Genomic DNA, 13,088 nt, shown 5'->3' on the forward strand with positions numbered 1-13,088 from the left:
AAAAGGTCTTAATCCTTGCATATTGTAACCAAATTGTTTTTGCCCCTTTACTTTGGAGGTCAGGATATCTTCATGACAGAAGAGCAAAAGAAATACTACAATGCCATGAAGAAACTAGGGTCAAAGAAGCCACAAAAACCAATCCCTAGGCCTACGGTAAATATTGCACTCTTCATCTTTACCGCCAAGCAGGTTTGTATTCGGAAACCTCTAAAGAGTAAGAAAATGACTCTAAATATCCCTCATTCTATTTCTTTCTTTTCTCCCCAGAACAACATTCAGGGCATGGTGTTTGACTTTGTGACGCAGCAGGTGTTCGACATCTCCATCATGATCCTCATCTGCCTCAACATGGTCACCATGATGGTAGAGACAGACGATCAAACAGAGGACACAGAGCTTGTGCTTTACTGGGTCAACTTCATCTTCATTGTGGTCTTCACTGGCGAGTTTTTATTGAAGCTCTTTGCGCTGCGTCACTACTACTTCACCAACGGCTGGAACATCTTTGATGTGGTTGTGGTCATCCTTTCAATTGTGGGCAAGTATTCAAAGGGGTTGTTTATGAATGGTAAAAGAGGTGTGAAGCTGTTTGATTGGAAATAGCTCAGATATTGCCCATATAAATGGGTTGTAGAAGCACGGCACACACACACACACACACACACACAGATGCTTTAAGTCAGGCATGTCAGAAGTCTGGCCGGGGGCCAATCATGTCCTGTGGACCATTTGTCTGTCAAATAATACTATGATACTTTTAAGGTATTTTGTCACTTTCCTCAAGTGGTATGAAGCCATGCAATTCATTTTGGTTTTGAGATATCTCCAAAACAGACAAAAGGCTGTAAAGTTATCAGACAAGTCAAAATGTCTTAAAGGGACATTGTGTAACATTTTCAGTTGTTTATTGGCAAAAATTGATGTCTGCATTCATAAATATGTCATCACTGGTGTACTATTACCTCCACCAATAATCTGACTTATTCTCGTAAAAGGAGAATTTCGGATTTGTTTGTACATTGTGCGGGTAAGTCGTCTGTGGGCTTCCATTACGTCTTGAGAATACACCCGCCAGCAAGGGACATACAGCACCGCCTTCGGCGTTTTTGTTGAGAGCCAGGCCAGCACTGCGTGACTGAGGAGCCGAAGAAGAGGAGCAAGAGGCGCTTCGCTACTACCCTGGCAAATTTCAAACAAAGTCCCACTCTTTGAGCATAATGCAGGATCACGCATATGCAGCATCATGGGAGACGGAATCCTTGTCGCCAAGAAAGCGCAAAAGGGAATAGAAAAGGCAGCGTGACTGGCGAATTAAAAAAACAAGGGTCAGCATTGGGGTTGCCTTTCCCAGGTGGAGAGAGCTGCTGAAGGAGAAAGATAATACAATCACAGGCCAGCGCTAACAGCGGCTAACAGCGGCTAACAGCGGCGCAGTGATGCGAGGAGAGGGATGAGGCTGTTAGCAACTGGCCACTAACAGCGGCTAACAGCCAGCAGCGGCGCTGGCCTGTAATTGCATTACCATTCTCCCTCAGCAGCTCTCTCTACCTGGGAAAGGCTACCCCGATGTGGGCCTTCGTTTTTTTAATTCGCCGGTCGCTTACAGCCTCATCCCTCTCCTCGCATCACTGCGCCGCTGTTAGCCGCTGTTAGCCGCTGTTAGCACTGGCCTGTGATTGTATTACCTTTCTCCTTCAGCAGCTCTCTCCACCTGGGAAAGTCAACCCCAATGCTGACCCTTGTTTTTTTAATTTGCCGGTCACACTGCCTTTTTGATTCCCTTTAGCACTTTCTTGGTGACGAGGATTCCGTCTCCCGTGATGCTGCATAATACATGATCCTGCATTATGCTCAAAGAGTGGGACTTTGTTATGCGGCAGTAGTGCCGCTGGCCACTAACAGCTGTTAGCGGCGCAGTAATGCGAGGAGAGGGATGAGGTGTGTGAGGTTGAGCCACTTGTCAGTTGTCAAAGGACAAGACGTGATCGGTTTGTTTCAATTTACATCCGCCCCAACAGTCCTACGTTGTAAACACAGCCAGCATGGTGAGGAGGGGGTTTGTCAACTCGCGTCACGTGTGTCTGTGTAGGAGCCTGAATGAGTACTCCATGTAGTATCGGATGACATGGTTTCATCAGTGTTATCATAGCTTTTTGGTACACAGCGGCTACAGTTGTTGCAATACGTGTTTGAAACAGTGAGGCGCTAGAGTGCGCCATCTGTTTGAACACAATATATTATTTCAACGTTAGATGGGAGAAATTCCTACACACTGTGGCTTTAACAAAATATATCATTAAATAAAAAGATAAATCATTAACCATGTTCAAAGACCAAGAAAACAAACTGTAAAACTAAAAAGCCAATAAATACAATGAGCCAATGTAAAATGTCCTCCATTAGTCTGGATAATCTACAGACTTCACTGTGAACAGATTTATTGCAACTAATTTACATAGAGACACTCTCCCCCATGTAAACTGTTAACAGTGTGTCTTTGGTTCTATTGATTTCTTTCACAATTTGCACAAAACCATGAAAGCGCTGTTCTTGCTTATAGGCATGATAATACTGTATAAATACATTATGTTAAAGGAACAGTCACCCCAAAATCAAAAATACATATTTCTCCTCTTACCTGTAGCGCCATTTATCAATCTAGATTGGTTGGTGTGAGTTGTTGAGTGTTGCAGATGTTGGCCATTGAGATATTTGCCTTCTCTCGAATATAATGGAACTAGATGGCACTTGGCTTGTGGTGCTCACATTGCCAAAAAATGCATTTGAAAACTCAACAGCAATGTCTCTTTCCAGAAATCATGATATGGTTACTCAAGATAATCCACAGACTTTGTTGTGAGCAGTTTCATGTAGGAACTGTTTTGTCACTGAGCAAAAAGGAAGTGTGCATCTACTCATGGACTAGAGGCTCGTGCTTGTGACAGCACATTAATGACATCCTCTCTGGCTGAGCTGTGGCGTTAGCTAGCTTAGTAGTGCTAGAAAAGCTAGCAGTAGATGTGTAGTTCAGTGGAAAGAGAAAATAGTTCCTACATAAAACTGCTCACAGCAAGGTCTGTGGACTATCTTGAGTAACCGGGTCATGATTTTTGGAAAGAGATGTTGCTTTTGAATTTTTCAAATATATTTTTTTGGCGCTTCAAGTACCACAAACTGAGTGCCATTTAGTTCCATTATATTAGAGAGAAGGCAGACATCTCTACGGCTGATATCTCCAACACTTGGCAACTCACACCAAAACAATCTAGACTGATAAACTACAGGTAAGAGGAAAAATATGGATTTTTGATTTGGGGGTGAACTGTCCTTTTGAGTAAAGCAGTCACTAGAACAAAATTCCCCAAATTTTAACCAAATGTACATTGTGTCTCCTTTTCCTCCCTTTCAACTTCAGGAATGTTTCTGGCGGACCTGATTGAGAAGTACTTTGTGTCACCAACACTCTTCAGGGTGATTCGTCTGGCTCGTATTGGCAGGATCCTGCGTCTCATCAAGGGGGCCAAAGGAATCAGAACTCTGCTGTTTGCCCTGATGATGTCACTTCCTGCCTTGTTCAACATTGGCCTACTACTTTTCCTGGTTATGTTCATTTTCTCCATCTTTGGCATGTCCAACTTTGGCTATGTGAAACACGGGGCTGGAATCGATGACATGTACAACTTTGAGACCTTCGGCAACAGCATGATCATCCTGTTTATGATCACCACGTCAGCTGGTTGGGACGGCCTGCTACTGCCCATTCTTAACTACCCTCCAGACTGCGATCCCCTATTGGAGAATGCTGGCACTCCTGCCACAGGAGACTGTGGCAACCCTTCTGTGGGCATCTTCTTCTTTGTTATGTACATCATCATTTCTTTCCTTATTGTGGTCAACATGTACATCGCCATTATCCTGGAGAACTTCAGTGTGGCCACAGAGGAGAGTGCCGACCCACTCAGTGAGGATGACTTTGAGACCTTTTATGAGATTTGGGAGAAGTTTGACCCTGATGCATCCCAGTTCATCACCTATGCCAAGCTTTCTGACTTTGCTGATGCACTTGAACACCCACTACGAGTCCCCAAGCCAAACACCATTGAACTGATCGCCATGGACATGCCTATGGTGAGTGGTGACCGTATCCACTGCCTGGACATCCTGTTTGCCTTCACTAAGCGTGTGCTGGGAGACAGTGGCGAGTTGGACATGTTGAGGCAACAAATGGAGGAGCGTTTTGTGGCGGCCAATCCCTCCAAGGTCTCTTACGAGCCAATCACCACCACTCTGAGGCGCAAGCAGGAGGATGTGTCGGCCAGAATCATTCAAAGGGCCTACCGTTCCTACCTGGCTAGGCGGGGTTTCGTCTGTAAGCGCAAGCCAGCCAATAACAAAGTGGAGAATGGCGGGAGCAATCCAGAACAAGAAAAGAAGGAGGGCACCCCCTCAACTGCCTCCCTGCCCTCTTATGACAGTGTAACCAAACCTGACAAGGAGAAACAGGATGACAACAATGAGGGCAAGGGAGGGAGAAAAGAGAAAGGAAGAAACCAAAAAGACATCAGGGAATCTAAATGTTAGAGCGTTGGAATAATAATCACAGTAATAACAATAAAAATTATAATAATGTAACTTCAAGCAAAGCGAGAGGAAACTCACCCACACAGATGTACAGATTATTTCATTTGCAAGTCAGAAAAAAATAATACTCAATAATTTTGTTTACAGACTTCATTCTTATATTGATGCAGAGGGAAGCAGCTTGGTCTGTTACAGCTTGGAGACTCTTGAACTTCAGTCAAACCAAACATAATCAGCATACTGTGTGACATTGTTGTATCTAGACTACTGATCTTAACAAAAGGGAATGAAAAAGCAGACAAGGGAATGTCTGTGTCTGCTGAAAGGCAGATTGGTCACTTTACCACTGGTCTACAGATAAGACAAGAAACTCTACACCAAGAGGTAGAATGAAAAAAAAAAACACTTAAGGAATCCAGCGCCTGGACGCAAGTCATGGATTCCTATGGAAGACAGTGTTGTGAAGGAAAATCAAGGATGCTGCTTGATGCTGAAGAATTGTCCTCTTAAAGCAGCCAATGAGTGCTTCTGTGTCATTTAGTACTGAAATGTATTAGAGGAGCAAAATGACACGAGAGCAAACAGAAGGATGACTGGTGAGTGAAAGACATACATGACAGAGCGTTGGAAGTACTTTTCTGTTTTATTAAAGCTAGAAATTGTTCATTTGAGCAGCAAAAATGCAAACAGACAAAAAAAAGAACAATATTCAACATTTTGCCCATGTCACTTAACTCTTCTACTCATTTTATCTTTGTTATACCCACATCGAAAATGCTTTTTTTACATGGGCTTTCACACCAATTGGTTAAGGGTCTGTTTATTATGGGGTCAACTCGGGCCAAGGGCTTACATTTACTCAGAAAGATTTCCAAACAAATACATAAATAATTGTGCTTGTTCAATGCATAGAAATGACTTGCATGATGGCATGTTTTGATCAGAAATCTTGCATGAATTATCATAGTCCACAAGACATTAATACTCAGACCACAACAGTGGCTCGACTGTAAGATTGAGACATTGTCTAAAAATTTGAAAGCTCAGAGTTCAGAGTCATTTGTTTAACAAAGATAAGTGATATTGGGGTTGATAATCTAAAATGGATCCGAATTTTTAATCTCATCACTCGACACATCTCAAATGTTTAAATTGTTGCCTCTATAGACAGAAGAATTGAATGTGTTGGTGAGTTATACCACCGCAGTGGATCAGTGGGTGAAATCCAAACAATTATTTGCTGCTCTGGAGATTTTGAGTGTGTAAGATGTGGAAAAGGATGGTGTGTGTTTCATGGGACTGAAATGTTTGTTAATTTGGTCTGCAATGTTTTCAAGGGCGCAAACACTTTGAAACTTAAAATGCTTATATTTATAATTTGTATGCACCTATGTAATGTTCATTACCATCTGCCTTTAGTTTTGTGTGAGCGGGCATTTTGGGAGTCCTACAGTTGGTTTGTGGGGATTTCACAGGTATGGCAAACTCCTATCTATTTGTGATGTTTCTCTGTGGATGGTTAGACCTTTGTGGAAGGGCTGAGAAGAGTTTTACTGTTGAGTTTATATAATTTGATGTCATGTAGCTTATTTACATGTCTTTTTTTTAATCCCTGATGTAATTATCATGTGTTGGTGGGTAATGAGTCTTATTTTACACACTTTTATAAGCCACATCAAAGATGATGTCGAGGGTCTTGTGCTAGAACATGTCAGGCGTTGGTTGTATCCTATTTTAATGAGAAACAGAAAACAATGAATGGGTGATGAGAACATTGTGTGTGGAGAAGCCAAAGAGATCTGCCTTGTTATCCCTTGTTGCCCTTTGTCCATGGAGTGGGATTGGGTGAAGTATGCCCTGCCCATTCAGTTTTTTCGCTGTCATTCTTCGACAGAGAGACCCTAAAAATGTATGCAATGCTTGAAAAATCCATCCCTTTTTCTCAGGAGATATTATAGATGTACTATTATGAGCTCTGCAACAAAATGCAAGTGAATGTGATGGGAGTATTTATGAAATCATGTTTTACTCTTTTTGTGTTTTATGCCATGTTGACGGACAATGATCTCGGCTGGCTGCCTTAAACCGGCAGCCTCCCGGTCAGGGGCCAGTTTGGCGCTTCCTGCTTATGATGCGTAGAATTATAGGGCTAGAAGCATCTCAGTGAAACAGCAACATTTCGCTCGCTTGTAATGGCGGCGTTTATATTGATAGCAGATTACATTTGTGGTTAAGTCATTATGGACTGTAGTCTGGTTTCAATTAATTTCGATTAAACAAAATAATATTGTTCACCCCCTCCCCCACCCCCTCGATAGCAATCACAGATATAGGAAACACTGTGAGGAGATGTCATGAGAGTGAATTGGGATATGTTGGTTTGAGCAGCACACTGAATTCCTTCCGAAGCAGGAGTGGCATGCTCAGCGGATAGGCCCCAGATTTCAGTATTTAACAACAACACGTGCTCTGAGCCTCTCATTTGCCATTTTTTCCTCATACTGCTCTATTGCATAACAAATACCAAATAACCAACAGAGCACCGGATGCATTCTAATGGTACTGTGAGCCTAAGCACCACACCACGGCTTTTGCACTTCCTGTTGTGCAGTGATGTCACTTCCTGTTTATGAATAACTCCCTCATCCGTTCTCAAGTTCTATGGTCCAGTTGCTGCATGAGATCTCCAAAATCAGTGTGGGTGTTACCTTGAACCAAATAAAACTCTGAATGATAAGCATAAAAGCTACCGCCGTCCATTTTCTCCAAGATCACCATGGGTATACAGTTGCGTATTACAGAAAGAAACCTAAAAAAAGAAAAAACAGAAAAAGAAAAAAAAATAGACACACATACATCCATTCGGGGGAAAAAATAATAAAACAAATACAGTTCAGGCTATGTTCTATACGGCACAAACTGCAAAAGTGAAGAATGGACTTTTTAAGAAACTATAAATAATGTAATATATTATTTTATTTTAACGGCATGTGTAGTTTTTTGTAAATACAGGATTACTTAAAAAACTACAGCTATTAATCTAACACTAAATATTAATAACCATAAATAGAATGGCTTCCAGCTGACACCCCTCGTCACACTCATTAGGCTGTGACACATTTTGTTAGATGGAGTAGATTTTTTTGAGTCACTTTTCACAAAAAAGAGGAGAGTAAGCTAAAAGAATCTATATTAAAAAGCAGAAATTGTATTTAAAACTGTATAAATCAGTACATACATACAGTATACAGAGCTATATTACATATATATTATATATATATTCTACTATATGTATATATATATATATAGTATATATACTCTCCTGTCCACTCCTTGCATTGAGGTGATACCAGAACCACAGAGTGTAACTGTTCATGCTTCTTTCTTTGTGTGGTATGTTCAGAGAATAACCAAAACTCTGGCCTGCCCAGGACTTCTGCATACTGGGTACCAGCGTACAATGCATGGTGTTGTACTGGCTGCTTGCTGAGAATTGTGGAGCCTGCCTTGGTGAGAGGATTGCACTACCAGCATACCCTTTTGTACATGTGTGAAGATGTCTTGCCCCTAGTTTCCTATATTGTACACACAAAGATTATACAGATGGAGACACACATACTTACACACATACGCACACACACACTCATAGCCTTTTGCAGGCAACCACTGGTGAACCAGTGTGCCCCAGTATGAGCCACAGCTCACTTTGTGTGACAAGTTTTTGCTCGTTTCAGCTCTAACCCTCCTCCATGTCTCCCCTTAACACACTGCTGCAGTTTGGAGTTGATCTTTAATTTTGCTGTCACTTTCAATATGATATATCTAATGATTTAAGGGTTAGTTGTCTTAACTGTCTGTATGTTTGTTTATGGTGCAATATCTCTTAACGGCACGTGCCTTTTTAGCTTCCTATTTAGTCTGTCAATAAAATCAGCAATGAGGATCTCAAAACCCATGGGAGTGAATCAAAACGGAGCACGATAGAAACGATGTATTGAGTTCAAAATTAACTTGTAAACTGAAAACTCACCACCTAGATTAGACTGTCTGGACTAACATCTTGTAGAGTCATGTAGTACAAGTGCTCTCTCTGTGTGTTCTGTTTACCGGCTCTTGGGCTAGTAAGGGAACAGCTTGCCTTCTGTTTTACACTTCTGTTCATTTCCAAAATGTTGGTTTACCGATCGGTATATGAGGCCATTCTTTTGTAGCATGACTGAGATAAATTTCTTTTCTTTCCTGAAAATAGGCTTACTGAAAAAAAGAAAAAAATCTTTTGACTGTCATTATCTCTTGCCACTAATACAGTCAGAGAGAGGACGTGTGTTGCACAACCACATGGGACGATTAAATGAGAATCAGTGAAAGAATATCTTCATTTGAGCACGAATCTATTTCCAAACAATAAAGCAGCCTTCCAGTTACACCTCTGGCTGGTGTCGTTTTTTGATATAATATTAATCACTGTCACTCTGTCTTGCAGAATATGTTCCATGTTGATGTCTTTGTTGCTCGTCAGCCATCTCATTGAATGTGACAACTGTCAGAATATCAGTGTGTAAGATTTTTAAGCAATATGGTACAAATTGACACTCTAAAGGAGGAGTTTGTTTTCTTTTATTTTGCTAATAATCACTAAAACTGCTTGTAATGGATTACTGAACAGGCCTACTGGGCACAGGACCAGGGGCCCAAAGTGTCAGGGGCTCCTCTGGCCTTCAACTGCAAAATGTCACTAAGATAAACACATACCAAACAGAAAGACACAAAATGGCCACAAAGAGATGCAAATGAACTGCAGAGACACAAAATAACTACAAAAAGTGGCAAAACAACCACAGGCATAATATGACTGAAAAAGACATAAAATTACCTCAGAGAGGCACAAAACAACCACAGCGACACACAATGACCACAAAAGATACAAAACAACCAAAAAAGACACAAAATTACCCCAAAGAGGCACAAAACAACCACAAAAAGACAGAAAATGTCAGCAAAGAAATGCAATATAACAAAAAAAGCAGCAAAGCCACCACAAAGTCTCTGTGTCTTGCTCCCATGTAGGAGAGGTGGTGGGGCCTACTGCATGACTGTGCCCAGGGGCCCATTATCTCATAATCCGCGTATGGTTGCAAACACGGCTATGGCTAAATACTTGAAAGCCACACAAGACAGGGAGGGTGAGAGACAGTGCAGCAAAAGAAAACTACCATCAGTTCAGGTTTAGAAACAACAACACAACATGCTTCAGAAATGCCTTCAGAGCATTGCCTTTTTACATGATTTAACAATACTGGAATGTGATTATTGTTGGAGTTAATGTGGTTGGGTGTGTCATGGTGCAACAGCACTGAAATGACTATAAAAGCAGGTGTGTGCGCGCACGCGTGCATGTGTGTTTCTTTCCTTCCTTCCTCCTCTGTGTGTGTGTGTGTGTGTGTAAGGTGGCGCACTGAATGAGGGAAGGAGCAGGGAGGGGAGGAGGCGTGGGGGGGGGGGTAAGCAGAGACAGCACTGCAGTGCAGATAGATGAATGCAGTGGCCTGGGCTGAGTCAGCAGCATGTTCCCAATAGGCTCAGACTGTACAGTGCACTGTGTAGCACCTCCTTACCCACAGCAAGCGAGCAGAGGGAGAGCGAGCTACAGCAGGAAGATGAAAAGTAAATGAGAACAATGAACAGAGGCACACACAGTAGAAAGGCTAGTTTGTTGCTATGGATTTATCCTTTACCTCCTACCTGCAGTGCTGCATGCGTTTGGAGTGTAGCACATTATTTTGCACAGTTTGATGCTGTATCTTACACTGAGTTGTTGGACAACGTAGGAGGTGCATTCATCAATATTTTAGTGCTCTAAAAAGATCAATTTTAGATGGTTATAAAACATTTAACTGTTTATTGTATATGATTTATATCCAGGAATTGTTGATTTCCATACTTTATGTTGTCTGAGTGTGTGGCTTTCCTGTTTAGACACCATCAAAATGTCACATATATGTCTGGGCTGTACATGTGCTTTGTCTTGTTTTTGTTCCCTTTAGGTTTCTGTCCTCCTTGCATCCATCTGAACAGCAGGACTTCATTGCAGAGGTGGGACATGGATTAAGTAGGACATTGGTGTGATCTGTCTGAGCAAGTTTGTGAGAAGGAGGGAGGGAGACCGAGGGGAGGAAGTGTGTGTAACGGATACAGAGAGAGGGAGATTGTATGTCTTTAAGGAATCAATAACATGTAATTTGCAGTACTGCTATGATCAAGCATATGGGTGAGGTAATGGTTGTTCACTTATAGTTTTTCTTTTTCTGTGTCATGTGTGCTCCACCGTGCAGAAGACGAGTGGAAAGGAAGAGGGTGCGTGGATCAAATATATATACATAGGCCCAGTTTAAGAGAACGAGCATGAGATCAGAGGCCTGACATTATTGTCTTAGGTTAAACAGTTTCCCCGTAGTTTCTATTACCTATCTGAGAAAGGAATATAAATTAATTCCATTTAGCCAAAATGGAATAAAAGATGTGATAGTTTTTTGCTGATTACTCCTTGGTTTAGCCCTCTATGCCGCCACTGCCCCATCCATCTTAGAGCAGAGCTGTGTCTGCCCCTGTTGGGTTGGGATTTGTGTTTTTCATCCCTGCCCCGTGTCTGTGTCTGCAGAGATCACAGCCTCTATCTACTGTGTTTATTGCTGTAACCCCTCCAGTAGACATTAGTAAAGTGCCTCAAATGAGGCACAGCTATCTAACACCCTCTAGTGGGACTTGCAGGAAATAGCTCAAAACTGAGTCACTGCCTCATGTTAAAGGCACAGTTCGTATGTGCAGACAGTTAAAGTTAGTCATTGATGTGGTAGTGGTGGTACAGTGTATGCATAGTAGCTGCAGCAGATTATCAGCAAATGGGGCTTATCAAAGTGAATGACGATGGTTTCCCAGACCAAATCCAACATTTTTATTTTTATGTACCTCATCATTTGTAAAACCTCAACATGGACACAGGCAAAAGATTCATTTATCCTTGGGAAGTAAAGCCTTCTTGAAGAAACCCACTTGGGTTAAGTTAGCTTTATATAAAATGCACTTAATAGCGTGCACCAGGAATACATCCTAAAACCTGGAAATGACTTGGCATTCTTGCACTGCTGGTTTCCTCATCTTGAAGTCAATGGGTTTTTTTTGAATGGGTCTTTGTTTTGATGCCTGTAATAAGGTGTGTTGTGAACAAGCTTAAGAGACTTTCACGATTTGTTCTTTCACATGAAATACATCAATAATACCCCAATTGTGAATTTTGAAGCTTTTATGTGACTTAAAAAGGACAGTGGCTAACAAGTGGCTAAATGAGACTACAGAACGTCATCAGGCCAAACACAGCTTTATAGCCTGATGTAGTGTTGCACGGTATACCGGTACTAAAGTAGTACCGCGGTACTAGAGCATTCCAAACAGTACTATACTGCATTTGGAAAATACTGGTACTTTGAAATTGATTCAATTCATTAATTTAGTTAATCTATTTTACTCAACTATGCACACAAACGCCTTTCTTGTTCCTATTGGAGCACAGATTGCACAAGTGGTGTGTATGACAACACCTGTATCAACATTCGCAGCTGGCACATGTGAAAAAAGACAAGAGAAAGTCTGCCTCGCAAAGGGAGACAACACAAGACAACACAAACTTGGTGGGACATTTGAGTTACCAAACTGTGACGTCCGTACCGAGGTACTTACCGAACCATGATTTTTTTTGGTACCGTTACACCCCTACTATTTATTGTTCTAAAGGTTTGTATCCAAAAGGACTTTTCCTTAGGAAAAGTACCAAAGAGTATCGAAAAGTATCGAAATTCATATTGGTATTGGTACCGAAACAAAGATTTTGGTATCGTGACAACACTAGCCTGATGTGGTTGAGATGTTAATTCATGCGACCTTGGGGTAGTTTGTTGATAACCTAACATTAGCTTTTAACTTATGGTAATTGCATTTAAGCTTCAAGAATCATATGAGTGGTGTTTATTTGTGAAGATTACCTTGCTGAACAAAGCTTGTAAGTAGCTAATAGCTATCATACATTTGTTTGCCACTGGGCTTATTTTCTGCAATAATTCAAAATCCAACAAGGGAACCAGAGCTATGCTAACTTCCGCATCAGCCTACAGAAACCCTATGAGACCCACTGGGTCACCAGCAATCCGACATTCCTGTCTTTCAGAGGCCACAGAGGGCTGAGTTTTAAAGCTAGTGATGATACTGATATTATATGAAACTGGAAGACCTAAAGAATCCTGTGGTACCAACTATAGGCCCGTTTCCACTGAAGAAGTTCCTGGTACTATCTGGGGGGCAGGAACTACTACAGGAACGTCCTCTCACTCGGCCCTCTCAACCGCCGTGTCTCCACTGAGAGAGCGGAGTAGGAGGAAGGTTCCTGTAAAGTTACCGGGCTCTGGATGTGACGTGATCGTTGCGCGACCATTTTGACCGGGGCGACGTAGTGG

At 41.7% G+C, this 13,088-nt stretch overlaps 1 protein-coding gene across 7 annotated transcripts in view; it reads left to right on the top strand.

Annotated features, from left to right (window-relative positions):
- scn8ab (sodium channel, voltage gated, type VIII, alpha subunit b) overlaps positions 1 to 5,861 on the top strand; it is a 68,914-nt gene extending 63,053 nt beyond the window's left edge. For all 7 annotated transcript variants that reach the window (XM_078161677.1, XM_078161734.1, XM_078161790.1 and 4 more), the window contains exons 26-28: positions 52 to 156; positions 271 to 541; positions 3,419 to 5,861. In XM_078161677.1, coding sequence (XP_078017803.1) covers positions 52 to 156; positions 271 to 541; positions 3,419 to 4,584 — 1,542 coding nt within the window. In that variant the 3' untranslated portion in view covers positions 4,585 to 5,861. The remainder of the gene's footprint in view (positions 1 to 51; positions 157 to 270; positions 542 to 3,418) is intronic.
- Positions 5,862 to 13,088: the final 7,227 nt, after the last annotated feature.

This window comes from Epinephelus lanceolatus, chromosome 1 (assembly GCF_041903045.1).
Source record: "Epinephelus lanceolatus isolate andai-2023 chromosome 1, ASM4190304v1, whole genome shotgun sequence".
NCBI classification, from domain to species: domain Eukaryota; kingdom Metazoa; phylum Chordata; class Actinopteri; order Perciformes; family Serranidae; genus Epinephelus; species Epinephelus lanceolatus.